This window comes from Pocillopora damicornis, chromosome 2 (assembly GCF_964200805.1).
Source record: "Pocillopora damicornis chromosome 2, jaPocDami1.2, whole genome shotgun sequence".
Classification (NCBI taxonomy): domain Eukaryota; kingdom Metazoa; phylum Cnidaria; class Anthozoa; order Scleractinia; family Pocilloporidae; genus Pocillopora; species Pocillopora damicornis.
This window is the reverse complement of record NC_142671.1, coordinates 16594894-16614644: the sequence shown is the minus strand read 5'-3', so window position 1 is coordinate 16614644 and position 19751 is coordinate 16594894. Positions and strand designations below refer to the sequence as shown.

Here is a 19751-nt window from a genome sequence, read left to right as displayed (position 1 = left end):
TGTTAAGTAATTATTTGTATTGTAAGCTGTGCGCTGCAATACCGGGAATTTCCGCACATTCATAGCCTGTTTGTCCTATCTATACACTACTTTTCACTCGCCTTGTTTTGTTTCCGTTTAGCTTTGGAATACTTTGGTTTAACAAAAGAAACTTTCGAAGGTTTGGTTACCCAATTTATCAATAAAGGGCAAAATTACTGAGCGCTGATTGGTTGAGAGAGAGGGCATTTTTTTCTTAATCGAGGGCATTTTTAGTAATCAAGAGAGGGCATGATTACCTGTTAATGATTGGCTAATCCGTTGCATTGCTAATCCGTTGCTTCCCAGATAAAAATAGACTGCGCGCGTGATTTTCCTTCGTATAAATTTTGCCCTTTATTGATAAACAAGTAATCCGATGAGACCTCGTACTATTAAGGATTAATTGCACTTGAGTTTTCAAAATTTTCCAAATTGCCCTCGTCGCTTCGCGACTCGGGCAATTTTGGAAAATTTTGAAAACTCTCGTGCAATTAATCCTTAATAGTACTTGGCCTCATGTGATTACCTATACTAAATAGTAATTGAATGGCCAAGTCATTGAGTTTGTACACCACCCCCAGATTGGCTTGAAGTAAAACAAAACAAAAAAATGCTGATGTGTATGCGAGGGTTAACTGACGTTAGCCACATCCGTCACCTATTTTGTTTCTAAAGGCTTTAAATAAAAAAAACATAACTTTACAATAAACGAGACTTGCAACACCACTAGACTGTAGGGAGAAAGCCCTTTGTCACTCGTTTGGGAAATACTATAGTTAAAGTTATTTTTAAAGCGGAAAGCTTTTCTGAAAAATAATATTAAGGTTAAATTTTATTCAGACAAAATTTGGAACGCTCTTAATCGAGATACCAGTTTGCAAGAATACCAAAGCAATTGTTAAAGAATAGGAACGCTCACAGGATTGAGGAATTTTATGTTAACAAAAGTTACTAGAAAGTTACAGTCACTAGAACATGGGAACCCGAAAGAGCTTTAGGAACAGTGTAACTGCACAATCTTGGGCATTTTTTTAAGACCCTTCGTGTGAATGTTCGCCTTTATGCAGGTAATGCGTTCTCTTTTCTTCGCAGTCTTCTCCCCTCCCCCCCTCCCCTTACACACACGCGCACACTCGAGCACACTCCCCCCTTGCAATGTGATCTCTTTGATCATTTCCTTCGCTGTAAACGTTGATTAGGGAGAAGGGAATTCTCTGTTACTCTGTTACACAGAACTTTCTGTCTGACGAGTGCTTAGGCGCGAAACTCAGAGTAACAGAGAATCGATGCGTCCTCTTTGATTCTTTCACTTATATATAAATATAAATGTGTATATATATATATATATATATATATATAACAAAATATGGAAACGGCATTATTTAGAACGTAAGAGTGGAGATAGAACATCGATTATTGTTTTGTCGGTTTTTGCGAACACAGCAGTGCCCTTATATTCAAGAAACAGTATTTTTATATCTTCCATTAGCAGCAAGCATGCTGATGTTAATTTAGTTCAAGGAAAATCCAGAGGTTCTTTGGAGTTTATGTGTTTCCATAGTTTGGGGTGCTACTTTCTCTATTTGGGGGAGGGAGCGAGGCACGTAGTTTGGTAGTTTTCGTGACGTTTTCGCAATATCATAGCCCAAAACGAAACGATTACACGAAGGCAGGGCGTTTACTGCATGATAACGGTCGGATATCTTGAGATCAATTTTTGTAGATACCTTTAACATTTTTAATTTCTTCGTTTTTCGAGCCTTGTTCGCCAAACAATCAAAGAAACAATAACATGTGTAGATTTTAATGTAAATTGAAACAAATTAAAGAGCAATTTTCACACAGTAACCTTACTTTTTATTGTCTTGTAATCTTAGTTTTACAAATCTAATCTTTACTCTTAATATCTTTGGTTTATCGTCATTTCACGCCTAAACGACGACTTAACTGTACAAATACATCTTAAAATATAATATACAACCGATATATAACATATAAATAAGTAATTATTTTTCTGGATAGTCAGTCAAGTTAGTTATTGTCAGCAATATTCATAGATTTCTTCCATGGCACATCCCTCAATACAGCACTCTTGTACAATATCAGTCTGGGCGCTTCTTGCTTGTCTTCCTCCATGTCTTAGGGACCGTTGGTACTGAAGAAAGCTCAAAGCTTCGTTTTCGTCCATTATTGCTGATCCTAACGACATCAGAAATTACGAGAGTTAGCTAAACGGAAATACTGTCGCGGAATAAATATCTACTTAGCTGTTATAAATAAATTGTAAGTGATGTCCCAACTTGTAGAAGGACTGCGTCTGCTGACACTGAGAATGCTGAAGAATGGCTGATTGGCAACCATCAAATATTGTTGATTTTAAAAACTGCTCCTATGTTCTTGTTACAAAAACAGCAACAGAAGCTACAAAATCGATTATAAGGTATGACCGGAAGCTCTGTGATCCACAAATGTGTTTAAACTCTCGGTTTATTGATGTTTTTGGGCTGAGAAGGAGTGGCAGCCATTTTGGGGCTTCACGGTCGTTGCATTACTACAAGTTAGTATTTTATTCTACTTGTGTTTTATCACAAATGCTGCAATCTGACTGGCTGCCCCCCTCGCCATCTATTTTGTGACATATAGTGAGTAGAGCGAGTACCCGAACAATTTGTGGTTGTAAACAAAAAATATGTGTATGTATACATACGTATATAAAAATAAAATAAAAACAGAAGTTTCACTTCGCCCGTATCAGTCATAACGCGATAGAAATCTTGAACTAATTATGTATTGTTAATTTAAAAAAATTGACATTCACTTACTGCGTGTCCTTCTCCATGAACAGCTCGCGGTTATAGCGTCGTTGATTTGATCTCCGCAAAATTTGGCAATTACTGGGCGATTTCCGACCTCACTGACTTTATACAACTGTTCAGCTGTTAAAATAAAAGATAAGAAGTCGAACATTAACAATGATCGTTTCGTAAAGAGGCCGTCTGCGCAACCGTGTTTGCCTATCGCGATAATACTAAACACGCTCAAGCAAACGACACCACAAGGATTGAGCTTTTCCCGTCTGCTGTTAAGCGCCTTGGTGAATGTTTAAGTATTTATATTGGTGTTGAATAGAGTCGAGTGGGTGGCTTCTGGCAACAGATATTTTTTGTTTTCTTTAATCTTTGTAAGGTGAAATATAGAACCAGGAAAGATCCTATAAAAAGTCACAGAATAGCTGTCGTGAATATTAAATAGAACGTCGTAAGTTTTGCAAAATATGCTTCGTAGCTTCACATAAATACCAACATTCTACAACTGAGATATTTTCTTCTGAATTTATATTCTGAGAGATTATTTTGTACTAAAGGGTATCCCTTAAAACAGGTTTTCAGTTCTACTGTAGTTTCCAACAACGGATCAAGAACGTCAATACATCTGTAGCTCGAAATATGTTTCAGTTTGCAGTCTGGTAAAAAGAACTGAATTTGCTCAGTTTTAAGAAGATCTATTCAGAAAATGAAAAATAAATAAAAGATTTTGTTTTTAGGTCCTCCAAGAGGAAAAGGAAAATTATTGATTGGTACTTTAGTGCACTTTTCGTTTGGTCGTGCTATTTGATTTGTGTCAGGTTCAGTTGATTGACTAATAAACCGATCAATCGATCAATTCCAATTGGTTTTGTGATAGCTCAATTTTAGCCTTTCTAGAGAGGATGTGAAAGAGCGGTTGATTGCGTCCCGGCTAAGGGAACGTAAAGAGACGATTTTAAGCGAAAGAATGTGAAAAACTTTACAGGATGCTAACGCTGACGAGATTTGATTCGCGTAATTTCTTTCACAGGTCGTGAAAAAAAGAAAACTGCGTTTAGGTATTCCATGCTTCTTTCGAAGTTTGGTGATGTACTTGTACATAATTATTATCACTACTTTCTTACCTTTTACAACTTCCAGGCAGAAAATGATAGCCACAAGGGCGAAAGCTCTCCAGAAACATGAATTCTTCATCTGACGATGTAAGAAAAAGGAGGAAAATCAATTTTAGTGAAAGGTAAATCACCAAACTGATATGCCAAGCACACAATATGTACAATTCAACAAACTTTGTTAAGAAGCTATCTCTCCGAGCTCGGATTGCGAACGCAGCCTTTTACTAGATATATGTCGTCAAAAGTTGGACGTTTCTAACGCTTGAGGATTGTTATAAATAAACTGTTAAGCGGATATACGTTGGTTTAAAGACAGCGGATTCGTTCTCTACACCTCAGCTGTCACATATAGTGTACTTTAAAACCACCTTGAGCTAATATTAACTTAATTTGAATAGCACTGAATCATTCCTTTTTCAAAGGTTTTGAAAAGAGCTGAAGTACGCATTGTTAGAAATCCGCCCCCAACATGAGTGCATAGCAGCAAATTGTTTTTTTTTTTTTTCGAACAAGAGTCAAAGCAAACGCTTTCTACGGACTGGAATTGGAGAAAAAAAAAACAACCGAAGTTAGATGTTGCTTTAAGTATCGCTCTATAAAAAAAAATTTACCTGGCATCCGTGCTTTTTTAACCTAGTAAATTAATTTGTTTTTCTGACATATTTACAATTCATTTGCACAAATAGCCACGCTTTTATTTTACAAACATTTCCGGAACGTATCGTGTCAGTTTTCATTTTTATCCACTCTACATGTGATGCATAATTTTGTCACGTAGACTTGTGCGCTTAACTCACGAATTCAAGTTTGTGTCTCTCCCTCCCATCTTACGCAATAACATCATTCTCGACAATAACTTCAATAACTTGAGACGAAAGACGCTTCTCGTTCTTCTTTGAAGACCTTCGATCTCATGCACGGGTTTCATAGATGTTGAAGCTGTTACGTAGATAAAATTCACGGCTACCTTTCGTAGCAAACAAATTGCTTACGACAATCATCCAATATCATGAAATTAAACCTTTGTACAGTTTCAGAAGTCAAACGTTAAATTAGATTTTACAAATATCGATCGGTGACAAAACGAAAGTGCCTTGTTTCCAGCGGGCGGCCTCGTAATACTTACGTCAGTTGTTTTAAAGAGAACTGACATTAGTAATCGATCAGGAAAAAACTGAAGTGAACCAGGAAGTTTCACTGTCAGGTTATAAATCAAATTGCGGTTTATTCGCTCACAGTTTCGTTCGTTGCTCTGAAAACGTTTGAAATAATCGACGGTCAGTTATAATGACTCAGCTTTTATCAGTGCAGAATTCGATAAGTGGCTCACTGACTTTTGCTTTCTTTCCTTACGACCGCAAAACCCTGAAAATGGCTTGCGGTATCATTATCTTTGAATTTAGCTTATAGGACGAAAATGGGCTGAACTTGAACAAAGTCCAAATTGATTTTTCATGTTCTCACCCCCTGTGAGATTTATATTTATCAAAGTTCTGGTTTCTTCAATTGTGCTAGATGAAGTAACTATGTAATCTTGGTCATGCCTGAAGTTTCTCGTCAGAGAAATTATGGTCCGAAAGTGGGAAATCGTAGGCCCGAAGGCACTTGTGATCCCATTGTCACAACGCTCTCAAGAGAAGACGTTCGAAGTGGCCTTCGCCTATACCGTACCTATCGTTTCGAGAAAGCGAGCGACAATCAGATTTCAGACTAGAAAGTGTGTGACTTAAGTACTTCCACCGACGATTTTAAACATCTTATGATTTTGAAAGGACTACCTTATCAATTTTTTGATGGAATCTCGTGGTTTGGTAGAATCTCAAGTCGTGAAACTCGTCCTTGAATGGTGTTTGATTACCCTACATCTTGTCAATGCTATTAACATAGTTGATGTTATTAGAGGTAACAGTCCCGCTGAGCTGCTGGGAAAATTTTAGAATCCATGAAGCCAGCCATTTAAAAAACGTTTTGCCAGCGCTTGTGCTGATTGGAACAACCACTGACCATGCTTATTTCTCTTTCTGTAGAAATCTCTATCTCCCACGTCGAACTACAATTAATCATGTACCGCGTGCAATTGCTACTACGGGTGAAATACCTCTTACGGGATTTTGTAGTTAATATTACATTGTTGTAGAATATGTTATTGTAAGGCTGCTTTAAACCGCATGTTCCAGATTTATTTGGATAAACTCCATTAAGGGATAACGGAGTACATCAAAGCTTCACCGCTGTGAAGACTAATAACGCTGCAATTAACTTCAGTTTGAAATAACATTCGTTGACTACCGCTTGCTTTTAGCTGTAATCTGGTTGGTTAAATTGCTAACTTTTCTAAGAAGATTTAAGGTTAATCCAGCCGCCAAAGAAATATTGAAGGTTTTGTCTGGCATCAGGGTGAATTAAAAATTCCTCAATTGAAAAATTATCCGACTTACGTGAACTTTGATGTGTGCTGGGTTAAACGTGGGGTGAAATATTGAGATGCTAGTAGTGACAAACTCTCTCGCTTTATTTGTAGAACGGATTTTAGCAAAAAGGCGTTGAAAATGTAGAAAAGAAGAGAACGAAAGACAACAGTAACATCAGATTCCGTGTGCAGAAAGAACCACATAAAACTTTTGTTGAGAGAAACCTTTTCTAATCAAAGTTGGCTTTATCCGTTGATTGTAAGAATCCTTTTCGCTATGCTGTATTTGAACGAGGACATCTGCGGAAATCCGGTGGAAGTCGTATGAAAGCGGTTGTGAATACAAAGAAAATTGGTTGGTTTACGCTAATTGAAAAACTCTCTTATTTATAAAAAAAATGAATTATCTTTTGTTCGTTATGGAAAAAAAATAGCGAATGGGTTTTAATTACAGTTCACGACTCATTCTCTTGTAAATTTGCATTTAGTTGATTAGAGAAGACTCTATAACCTCATTAACAGAAGCATTATATCAGACAACATCATTTTTCTTGTATTTTCAAAATTTTGAAATATACTGCTTCCTGCATTTCGAGCTTGTTCTTGCGATATTGTAAAACACTCTATAAACGCAGATTTGGTGCGAGTGCTTTCTACCATAGATTCTTAGCCGAGCACAAGGCACGTTTTTGCTTTGTTTTTGGTCCGCGTGACTGTGTTTTTCCTTCACCTGTCACGTGGACTTAGTCCAGGACTCAAGATTTTAACGTGTTTTGGTAATAAGTGCAATCTGGTCGATTTTGATCTTATTTCGGCCAACCACGAAATAGAGAAAAAATGGATTGTTTAGAAACAGTCGTTTGGACTTTCTCAGAAACGTTCGTCAAAATCTAAATATTGCGTTGAATTGTGTGGTCTTCCTTTGTAACCCACTAAATTACTGAAATAAGAGTTCTTTCCTCACCCCCCGACAAGAAATGACCTAATAGTGAAATTTTTACCTCACCCTTCCAATACTCTGAAAAAGCTTGCAATAAAACTTTCGACATTTTTAAGTATGTTCACATCGGAATTCGCATTATCGTATGGCTTATGTTTTCATACCACTGGTCTTGCTGCGAAAATGGCTGCTAGACATGGCTGTTTAGGAATTCGATAGAACAGTCTTGAATCACGAGCACAAATATCACGTACCTTGAATATAAACTCTTCTGAGCGTGCTGCGAACCCTCCCTACTAAAGCTCTTTGAGTGGTTTGTAGAAGCCTTTTAGTGGCTGTAGTGTTGACGCTGCTAATGTGTGATTAAAACTAGCCAGCCGCAAAAGGGTTTGTCTCTTTTATATCCTGAGAGGAAGGGCGTCGGGGCCAAAAAGTAAAATAGACTGGGAAATACCGTTACTTCCTGTTACGTTTTTTTATCGGCGAACTCAAGGTCACATCTGCACCGCACCGCCGCACCGTCGGTATTTTTTATTATTAAATTTCAAGTAAACTTATAAATAGATGAGGACATCATAGAAGGCTGGAGATGTTATTTTCCTTCACTTCGTGCGGTCCAAAACAAGACCTACCTCAAACTACATTCTTGCGAAACAACAATCCAGGACATTCCAGAATAGACGGTGTGAAGTATGTCACGTCAGTGACAAATGTAAACTTGGAGTATGACTTCACGACACGAATACTCTCCCAAAAAGCAAACGAATTAAAAAAATCAGCATCGACAGCTTGAATTTTACAAATCCTCTACTCATTAATATTATCTTATCAATGCACTTCTGGACAAGACGAAATCGATTAATGGTCTTTAAAATATTGTTGTTCGGTTTGTGGCATTCCTGGCATTACGATACAACAACGTCACGCCAAGTCACTGTGTCACTGTCACGTAGTGTAGCCAATGAGTAAAACCAGCCATTAACCGGATTTAACTGGCTGTGTTTACAAATGGGATTAGCTCTGAGCGCTGAGTAAATATGCTTGGAAGAATTTGATTTGGTGGATTCTCTTCATCATTCTATGTAGGGGCGGCGTTCATCATATATATATTTTATCTTGGTTTGCGGAATATTGCTGTGACGACGTTCCGTCAAACTTGTGAGTTGAGGAATAGTTTTCGAGTAAATTTTTCGCCCAGATATTGAGGCGAATATTTCTTGATTTTTTATGAAAGGTATTTCAGACGGATCTAACATAATAGGCTAAAGTTTCCTGTTAACGAGAAACAATTGTTTAGAGCAATCAACTGCATTCGGAACGCGTGCTTTATTGCTCTTTCAGTTCAAATTGTTTTGGCACAAAAGATGGCTTTTCAAGCGAAACTAATCAACATTTTAACTGATATGAATCAACGGATCATTTATATTTACAAATTTAGTCACTTTTGTATCACTTCAATTCCATCGGCTGGCTGTGGAACACGCGCTCCTGCGTCAAACCCCCGCAATATTTTGCGGGAAAACTGATGAAATTTGTTAGTATGTGAGAGTATTTACTGGGTGTCTCTTGTTTCGTATGATCTGGTAGTGTAAAGCAGATCAGATGGCTTGTTCTCGGAAGTGTAATAAAGCAGGATTCTCTGTTTTTGCTATTGATCACAAGACTGTGATGACAGTGTCAAATATTATCCGGCAGCTGTTTTCCTCTTTCTTTGGGTGTTTCCCTGGCTTTTTCCATTTTATAACTAAAATTTAATTTTCAGACTAAAAATTTCAAAGAAGGAAGGGAAGACATACTCCAGCCTTTGCTATTTCAAGAAAATTGTGGTTGTTGAGGGAGATATTGCGACGTTATGGTTTGATTTGTTCGAGGGCCAATTGCCGTCAATACGTTAAGTAAATTTAGGGCCGCATCATGGAATGATGTTTCTGACCAATTCTGTTTGTGGCCAGCCACAGTAAATATTGTAAACAATCCTTAATGTCCGTTAATCCTTAAAAATATGAGAGGAAGTCGATGTGATGTTGTTTCCCGTCATGATTTTGTCCTCTTTTGGATGTTAAATCATCGTAGGGTCAGGGGGTTAGTTCGTCTGCTATGCTTTTTAAGCATGGGCTTGGTTTACACGCCTCCTCTGAGTCAGAAACGGTTTATAGATGCCACAGTGAAATAAAAAAATACATTTGATCGACATATGAGGGAAGCATTACTTATATCATTGATAATGTTACTTACATATGGCAAATATCTCTTTTCAAATATGAGTAACGTTGGTTAACATTGACTAATAAGGTATGCGTTACAACGTCCTCGTCTTCAACTTGTTTCTTTTGGAACAGTTGCTCTTAAACTTAAATGTCCACTCTAAGTCCCCGAGCTTCTATTGTTTTTCCCCTTTTGGTTTCCTTTTTTCTCAGTGAACACTGGGAAAGGTAGTTTCCCTTTAGTTCGCTAAAGGTAACTAGATTTCTGATTACTCCTGTAGGGCAACGTGCCAAGTGAAAAATTCTCGGTGCCCTTCTACTCTCGTAAAGAAGATTGAAGACAGTTTGTGGCTTTTCAGTATTTAGTATGAAAGAAATGCCGAGAATGTTTCAGAACCTAAGTCGAAACAACCTGACCGCTCTTGTTTGTACAGTTTCTAGGGAAGTCTAACCACCGACTGTAGAAAGCGGCCAAAGTCTGTTATAAAGCTATCAACAAGTGATATTTTACTTGTTTTTCTTTCTGATGATGGTGCGCCTCATGCTCTTTCTTGTGAATTACGAAGTCGCGATGCTGAGAGTAAATATGTTTCCTACGTAATCATACAATATCGCTCACCTTGGCGTGTTTACTCCGTATGAAAATAGAGGACTAATCTAAGGCTATTTGCGTAGAGCTCAGATCTTTATTTCCTGTTTGTTTTCTAAGAAATGACCGCTTTTTCTAGAGGCCGTCGGATTATTCAGCCCTAGAAACCTCAAATAAAACATGAAAATGCTACGACGTAAAAGGGTTTTTGGTTTATAACAAGATTTAAAAATAGTGCAAGCTATTAATATTGTTGATCCATGACCTAGCTAAAGACTTTAAAGTTTAGAATTGTCGAGCATTTTATTGATTTTCGAGCTAATTCTTATGTCTCGCTAAAAGGCACATCGTTCATTGCAACTATTTATTCTGCTGTTCTTAATAAACCGATTTTCGATTCTCGGCTAGAAAGAGGTTAAGTAGATGACAGTTTCCTTTGGCTTGGCTTGCAAGAAAAGCTTCTTTAATGTTATGAATATTAGTGATGACCAAGTCTACTTTCAGTAATCACCCTGGGAAAATCTTCATACGTGATCATAGCCATGTTGGGGCTTACATTTCATTTTGAATCGCACCGAAAAAAGAATTGAAAGGCGGAAAAGAGCAACATAAAAAAACGCTTCAAATTACTAATGAAAGGAAAGACAAGGGTGCTGTGCAACCTCGATACAATGATAAGCTATGATTCTTCGTCAAAGCAAAGTTTCTTTATTTTTAAGAATTCTTTTCCATATATTTTAGTGTAACTGGCCTTATAACCATCTCGTTCGCCGAACGAAGTTCTACGCAGTAAGCGAATGGAAAAATTTCATAGAACAATGAATTTTGATAGCTAGTAAGCTCATACTTTTGATTTTTTATAGTCATAGAGTGCATCAAAAGGAGAGTACTGTGGTGTGGAAAGATATTTTTACATTTTAAGACAATTTAGACATTTTTGTTTATCAAAAGACTAACTCTCAATTAGATTTTGACAGTTAGGTTAATCTAAGGACCGATTTCCTACTACATTTGTTAGCAACGAATACAAATTGAGCATCACGGAATAATATTAAGAGACAGTAGCTGACCCAATATGAACGTCAATTCTGGCAGAATATTTTGTGATAAAACTAAAAATGGAGTTATGTGTTTTGATAGTACACCATTAGGAGTGTCGTATAGGCAAATCTGAGAGATAATGCAACAGAATAAACACGGTAAAAAGTGGATGAAGATAAGAGGATTTAGAAGTAATTGAGGATTACCACTCTGAATACACAATAGGGTATAGAAAAGGAAATGCCTTTGTTAGTTGAAATTGATGAGCCCCGAGCATTCTTCATGAATCACACATTTATTAGACTTAGATAAGGTTAGAAGTAGCTTCAGCCGTTTAACTACAAGATACTTTGTTTTTTTTCTTTCGCAAATGTCGACGTTACTAGAAAGTGGAACCCTTATCCACTGTGACAAGTGGATTGAAATTGCTCTGCGCGTGAAACATGAAATATCTTCCCATGGGGGCATGTTTCCCCGCTTAACCCGGCTGCACTTTGACCCGGTGCTTCACTCCGGGAGACTCAACCAGCTAGTTTGGTTGGCGCATGGTATGCTGCCGTGCGCTTGGCTTGTTTTTTAAATACGCTAATTAATAAAAGAGATATTTTATTTTGTCTAGACACTGCTTTGTGGAGGAGTGCACTTTCCTTCCGCCATATATTTCAAACTCCCGTAACGAATATTTTCAATCGAAAATGATGCGCTTTCTTTTCACATCGAATGCATTCAGAAAATAGTCATAACGAGGCACTGACGTCTACATTTTTCATTGCAAACCTGGTAAAGAAGGAGGACATTTGCCAATGCACATAAACCGTGGACTGGTCACTATTCAAATGTTTTGCCCTAAACCTTTAGGAACCGGGGAACGCGGAAGCTATACCTTTCCCATTAACAACGTGCAGTGGCAATATAATTAGATTTTACTTCCCTTCTAATCTAGAAAATACAATTAGAAAATTTATAATTTGGAGGCAAACAACTTATCCATTAGGGAAATGTCATGCACGATCAACCTCTACCGAACTTTTTCCAAACAGCGGTAGCTGAATGATTTCTAGAGTTTACTTAAAGGTATGCGTGGCTGATTGCCGTCAGAACATCATCATGGCAAAACTGTTTCGTGTGGTTTGATTATCTAATTTAGTATATATGATTTGTTCGTCATGAAGCAAAAGCGAAAATAGAGTAAATTCAATTTATCAGATAAATGAAAGACTCTCAGAGTTCCATTACGTAACGAGTGAAAGAGATATTATTCCTTTGTTTGAGCGCGAGACGTAGAAATATTTGAGTTCCCTCGAGATAAACCCGCCCTCAGACCTTCGAATTCCTCTGTCTAATACTGTGATTTAGAGGACTCGTTAAAGACCTAGGCAATGCACTATGTTCGTGTCTGAACCTGCAAGTAGTTAGCCAACCAGATTTACCTACAATCACATGCAAATAAATACTCCTGAAATGCACCAGAATTCAGCAGCCAGAGATAGCTGAACTGGATTGCGCGTAGGCAAAACCAATTTACACTTTTAACCCCAGATTGATTTATATTTTCAGTTTTTTCGTTTTCCCGAATCATTGTGCCCTCACATGGAAAAAAATTGACCAAAATAATTATTCGTATGGATGTAAAAAGCATGCAATCACAGACGTATTTCCTGTTGTCGCCGCTCTCCGCCCGAAAAATTAAAGGTCCCACTTCATTGAAATCGTTTTGCTGCGCGAGTTTGCCGACGTTTTCTTGGGCAGAAAGAGGCGCCAATCGGACGTATGTAAAATGTCTCGTAAATTTAAATGTATTTTTTTTTTACTTGTAAGACTGTTGAAGAAAGTTCGTGGGGAAAACCACGTGAACTGTTCGCTAATTTTAGAAGCAGTCCGTCGTAGAAAAATAGGCGCCCTCAGATTCTCACTTCAGAAATGCGACAATCCGTCTAATCTAGATAAATTGTGGTCAAAAAGTCGGATTTTTCTTTCAAAGTGACCGGATTAATTCATTACTTTTATTTATTTTCTCTAATTTTCCAGACCAAATGAAGAAGGAACCCGGCGAGGATAAACTAAAATAATTTTCATTGAGGTGTAAAATACTATTACTTTGTTTTTGTCGTGTCTCTGCAAATTTCATCCCCACGCTGTTAGAATGTTTGGCAGATTAGTGAGTATACCAAAAAAAGACCTTTTAAGCCGACTCTGATAATATGATTATTGTAATTACAATTGTCGTCAGTGAAGATTTGAATGATGATTGCTCTTGGACACCTAGTGGTCCTAATTAATTTGAACGAATTAAGAGTAGGCATTAAGCAAAGACGTCGGTTCGATTTGAGTCGCTTGGCACATTCAAATTCGGGAGTAGTCCGCGTATAAAAAGCGTTCTTTAACGAGGCAGTGGAACTTGTTCTAACACTTGGCACGTAAGGCTGCCTACTTTAGTTTGTTGGAAATCAAACATTGGGAAATTCACTGTAGTGCAAGTTGTCGTCGAGTACCAGCGAAGAGAGGCATCTACAACGAATTATTTGAATGTGATTTTCAGAATATTGTAAAATTTTGCTTGAGTGAAATAACTGAAAAATTGCCGCAAATTGGCGTAGGTGGTTTTAGCCATCGTAAGAATCCATTCTATAAATAGTTAGTGGCAATATGAATGTCTCCCTATTCAGCATTTGTGTAAATACTCTGTAATTCATCACTTGACAAACTATTTATAACATAACTAAACGTATTATACGAGGTCTCCAAGTTTTTCTATCGAACATGTCAGAGACTATCTGTTTGATTTTTTCCAAAAACTTTACAGTCTTGAGCATTGGCCAAATTAGTTTATACAGACAGCGAAAACAAGAAATTGGCTTTCCTTACCATATAAAATAAAGAGACTACTACCTTTGTCGAGTACCGTTAATAATTCTGACATTGGAGAAAATATATGCGATCACTGATGTTTGTAATACAAACATAAGTAAAATTCCAGGATGGAGCACCGCCATTAAGTCTGAGTACATCGTTTGAGTCCTGCCAATCAATTGGAATAGAGAAGTTCCAAAGTGCAATCCAGGATTGCGTTTGTTTTGTTTTGCTTTGTGATCAGAGAAGAAAACTTGCGCCTCACTCCCTCACTCCGACCAGTCAGATGCTGGACTAAAATCAAACGTCATTTAGTCAACTGTGTTTTCTTACGCTCCACGTTGTCTGAACGTTTTTACATTGAGTTTCATTGGCTCATAGAAATATTTTTCCTTGCTCTGATCATTGACTGTTGTGATCACTTTTGATTTCGTTTTAAGACATTTTTAAAATCGAAACTCGCTCGAAATGATCACTGTCACAACCTCTCATGTTCGAATGCTCTATAGACCTTGATTCGCCATTGATAACTCCCACCCCTTTGAAAAATTAAAGCGAAGAGTAGTCATAAGGACAAACTAAAGTTCATGGAGCGACTAGTGATGGCTGTAAATTTGCGTAAATTAAACCCATATTAGGGAAAAGGGGTGTTCTGAATTGTCCATTTACAGATTTGTGTATCAGTGCGATTGTAACATGCACCCCCAACCAAATCCATATATATATTTTTTTTCAAATTTAAATGTGCTTTTTCTCAGCTGAAACAGTAGCCCCTCCTGATGAAATTTTATCAAAGACTGCGAAATAAAGCATACTAATTTCGGTGCTTGTTTAAACTTTAGGCTGCTCATAAGAGAAGGGCTTATTAATTATTGTTTAGGAAGAAACGAAAACGTTTTTCTTCAGGTTTCCACACGGAATGGGTCTTAGTCTTCCTAGGGAACAAATGTAGTTGTTGCATTTTACTCAAATTAAGTGGTTTGTCACCAGAGCTGGCGAAGGAGATGTCATGTAGATAGATGAACAATACAATTCGAAAGTATAAGAGCATTTTAAATCATTTAATGGATTCATGCTTATCACGCTGAATTGAGTCCTAAATGGCCTTGATATCGGGCAGAGTTGCCGATTATATATCTATAGATAGTTTTTCTATTAATGAAAAATGAAATGGACATTTTTGCTGATTACATCTCTGATTAATACTTTTTTTCTCTTCAGGATTGTACTTAAGTCTAAATGATTAAACCAAACAGGACAAAACAAAAGTTAAATTTGGACTTAGAGCACATTTTTAGTTTTAATCATTTTGAAGTAAATTTAATTTCCTTTGTGTACTCGGGGCAGCGGTAACATGAGCCAAATATCTTTGTGTCCTCTTCATCCTCTCTTTCTTTATTGACTTATCGTATAGTTTTATTCAAAGCTGAACCTGAACACGTACAATTCCTAGCTGGAGGTAAAATCAATTCTAACGAACTCTTCCTGAGGCAAATTAATCAAATTAGCGACAGAATGTTCGGAAATTCGTGTTCCCGTTTCTAGCAAGACCGATTGAATAAGACCACACGTGAGAGCGTAATCTCCTGTAGAAGACAAGAGGATCAAAAGGTGTCGAAAGAAGCGCCATAAGAAACAAGTTCAGCTGTTGGTTGAAAATCACCTGTAAATAAGTTGATTTGTTCCATCCCTCAGGCACACTAAGATGTCACTGGAGAAAGGAATAATGCTTCCTGCTCCACGTTCTTTTTTGCTTTCATTTCATATTCACAAACGACAAGGGTGAAATTGTCATATGCTTTTTCATCACTTTAGGCGGATTTCCATCCACTCAACTGCCTTGTTGGCTCTTTCCCAAATCTCCCGGATCGTGGCACTACGGAAGCATGCCGGTAGCACGCCTCCTCTGCTTCCGATCCTATTTTTGTGTGCGACAAAACTGGCCCTTACATTTTCTTTCACGAATATGGATTATCCCTAGAGAATATCCTTGAATGCTAATATAAAGCAATTGATATAGAAATTGACAAGAATAGGCTTAAGTGAAGATGCGAGTCACCAATATCTGGAGTTGCAGTCCTTCAATACGTTTGATTCGTGTCTTCCGTGAACAGGAAAATGGATTCGTTGCGATAATCCCATAATTTTTTTTTTTTCGTTGTTGCTATTTAGCTATCATCACACAAATTAGGCGCCAGCTAATTCGGTTTGTCCCATAAACCCCTCGGGGTTAATATCTCGTGATCCACTATTGAGTATAGTGCAATATAGGTAATTCAATATCAAATCTGTATCCCAGATAATCTGACTAAAAGCGCTTTTCAATGTCAAGTTTGATTCAAAAGAATTAGCCCGTTCTACCAGCTTCTTCTTGAATCCGCATGATTTTGTTCATTAAGTACTATCTGTTTTGTTGACACACATGTGTTGTTAATTGCTTCTATTCATTTGTACTCTACTAAATAGATGGACTTATATTCAAATTCATTTATTATGTACTCAAGATATTTAGTGGCTTTTTGAGGTCCGGAGTAATAGCTTTTAGAGAAGATGTTAGGTTGTATCGGGAATATTTACCAGCAAAAACTCAAGAGGGTTATTAGAAATACCTTTGGTTTTTTCAAGATCATGTCAAGTTTCTACGCTTCACGAGTTTGATCTCGAAATAGCTGGTTGGATTTGTTTTTTATTCTTTAAGAATTGCAATATTTAATCAGATCAACCATTTTCACTCGCATCGTAATGGATAACGAGTTCTACTCTGGCTTTCCTGGCGCCGAACAGTTAAAAAAATATCCTTATGCCTTACCACTGTGAGAACGTAAATCTAAAGCTAATTAATGAACTCCCCGCGCAAACTGACCCCATACACATTCTTTCAATTTCCTTTTTAGTGTTATGAAAATAAATCATGCATGTCAAAGGTTTACGATACCTTCTTCTCTATTCCCAACCTGAAGTATAGCAGTAAGCGCTCTTGTGGTGACTGTAGTGAGCCTGTCAGAGGACACTCTTGATAAAAGGAACAGTAATGTGAAATTGCCCTAAACGGAAGTAATTTGAAGAGTCATGGAAGCTGTCAATCAATTTGACGCTGAGTGTCCCTTGAGGTGCGGGTTTGCGCACCTACGGGTCCTATCAATTTGTGAACTTTGTGTCAGATTTGTATTGTTGTCTCTAATTAACAAGAAGCGAAGCGCGTAGTTGTAAAAGAAGACGCTTGCGATCTATCAAGTTGTGCTCGCCTTTTCCAAGTATATTTCCCGGAGGAAATTCGTTGTTTATTGTTCATGTAGTTCCTTTAAAGTCACTACTAATAAATGCAAAGAACGATTATTATTTTAATGAAACTGGGAAAATTATGGCCAAAAAGACTCGGAGAGCATAAAAAGTGATACAGGTGCATGATCGAGGGGCTTATCACTTTCATATGACATCTATATAAATTACAGAATGATGACCACCGTTTTAGTGATCTAAATATTCGTTCTTCGTCGACAGTTACATTTCTCATGTTAAATACAGTTTCCGTTGTTAAATCACCTTTTGTAGAATGCGTCAGCACAAGAGGATCCTCGTTAAATTCTTACTGACGGCTCTCTCTTGCTAATCCAGAAAGTTGAAATCAGCTAGCACACGATTTTTAATCATAGTAACACTGAACAAACATCGGTCAACGAATGCTGCTAAACCGCAAACTAACTAAAACGAACTTTTCCTAAAAGTGTGGCACCTGTCGAAGACTTAGGCGTTTTGCATTTTCATCGGTTGTTCTGTACTTATCGAGTCCACGGGTCGTCTTTCAGTCTATAGAATCAGAAGAATGCCAAAACATTTCATATTTACACCTTTCATATTCAGCACACAAGTAGCTGATTACAAGAGTTTTTTTCAAATTGGATGGTGCTTCGATGAACATTAAATTATTTTCCTCTTTTTGAAAGTATGTTTGGTTATTTCTGAGGCAAACAACTCAATTCAAGCTCACTCTGTAAATTGAATAAAACTCGGTCCAACAATAATGATTATGGACTGCTTTACAAGCTCTGCCACTTATCACGAGAACTAGTTTAATTTTAATATTTTTTGGCCAGTGTACAAGCTCACTTAAACTTACAATGATCGTAAATAGTGAACTGTTAGAGTTTTTGATATTTTTTTAAACTATAACAGGCCACTCTGAATGTCTAAGACTTTTAAAGGATTTTCAATTTCAAGGACTTTCAATTTTTACGGTATCAGTTTGACTCAAAGCAGCTGTGTTTGAAGTCAACAAGAACTCATCAATCCCTGTCGTGAGTGAACCACAAGCTTGCTGAGTCTCCACAGGGTTATGAAGTTGCTAAACTCAAAAACCCACCAGGAACACTAGATTAGCAAGAGTATGCGAACGGGATTTGACATACCTTCTCAATAAATTACCCCTGGCTTTGCAAATTACTTTGTGGGAGAATATTTGACAGGCTGACATATACGGAGTGAAATAATGGAGTGATCAACAGACACTCCCCCAAGCCTTAGAAAGATCTCAGGCTAAATGACTCATGTACATATGGATTACTAACATCAGCAAATCCGCGAAAGAACAGAGCAGGGAAGGGTAATATCCTTTTCCACGTTCAGATTTTAAATGCAGCTTCACAAGATCGTCGAAATGCAAACGAAGTCCGGCTCTTTTGTTTTTCGAGTGAGCTTAGGCCACATGTATACTTAAGACAAGTGCGTCACCACAAGTGTACCGTGTAAACTTGTGTTCCCATATTAAAAGTGCGATGTATGCAAAACAGGGAAACCATGGTCAAAGGTTGACGAAAACCACGAAATTACTTTTGAGACCAAAATTTGTGACTAGAGGTAGATTTCAATATTTATCTTATTTTGCAAGCGAAATCGACTATTTGCCTCGTCCAATAAAGTGAAATTCTATGTTACGAAATTGACTCCTACGATTCCCTGTCATAACATTAATTTGTTGGCTTTTTCTGGAAACGTCTTTACTGATTTATTGATAAGCCAGGAAAATTGGATTCACAGTCTGAAAAGTTTTCTTTTCTTCACAAACAAGGAAATCAAATTTCCTGATTAGAGAAGGATCGGGTTGCTTGAATTTGCCCCCAAATCAATAAATGAAATCAATTTATGAACGAAGATAGAAATGCATAAGAGAAATTTACAATAATTCTATAGCAAAGTGAACAACTGTGTAGCAGAATAAATGAAATACTATTGCAAATATGAGTTTTTTACAATTTTCAGAGGAGCCGACTCAGAAGAAGTGTAAAAAACCGCATACGTCTCTTTACATCAGCAATAGTAACCCTGTGAGTTGGCTTACAAGAGCTATGTGAGAAATAGATCTCTCTTAAGCTCAAGAGAAATAATTGGGTGTCTGAGTGGAACGATTTCACGAGGTATACATTCAATTTGGATGGAGTTTTTGACGTTTTATGGCAAACTATAGCAGAGTTGCTCAAGAGAAAATTGTTAATCTAATCTACTTACACTGGTTGAGAATTGATATCCTCTTTATCTCGTCTCTTTGTCACGAAAGCTTGACCTTAACTCTCTAGTTTGAGTGCACTTGGATAATAATGTTTCATCTGTGGCTTTTCTTCCTTAAGTCCTAATTATGCTCTGACAGCTGAAATGGCGTAAATTGTTTAAGTGTCGGAAGGCTGTTCAATGGTTTCACGATAGCACACGCGCACAGGATGAACTGAAAGTACACCGCCCCCGAATGAGGGCTGCACTTAGAATCACTTACTTTCACAGCG

The 19751-nt window shown here is 37.4% G+C and overlaps 1 protein-coding gene across 5 annotated transcripts; it reads right to left on the bottom strand.

The window, feature by feature from the left end:
• Nucleotides 1-1855: 1855 nt before the first annotated feature.
• LOC113676433 (insulin-like peptide 03) lies at nucleotides 1856-19625 on the bottom strand. 5 transcript variants are annotated; one of them, XM_027193090.2, is made up of 5 exons: nucleotides 19480-19576; nucleotides 16913-17021; nucleotides 3953-4022; nucleotides 2844-2957; nucleotides 1856-2220 (listed from the first exon to the last, which is right to left on the bottom strand). In XM_027193090.2, exons 3-5 carry the CDS (start codon nucleotides 4020-4022, stop codon nucleotides 2063-2065), a joined length of 342 nt encoding a protein of 113 aa, XP_027048891.2. In that variant the 5' UTR covers nucleotides 16913-17021; nucleotides 19480-19576; the 3' UTR covers nucleotides 1856-2062. The 5 variants fall into 5 exon arrangements, with proteins under 5 accessions (XP_027048891.2, XP_089052989.1, XP_089052985.1 ...); XM_089196863.1 differs by lacking the exon at nucleotides 16913-17021 and having other exon boundaries at nucleotides 19480-19625; XM_089196859.1 differs by lacking the exons at nucleotides 16913-17021; nucleotides 19480-19576 and adding an exon at nucleotides 7548-7800.
• Between the last annotated feature and the right edge of the window lie 126 nt (nucleotides 19626-19751).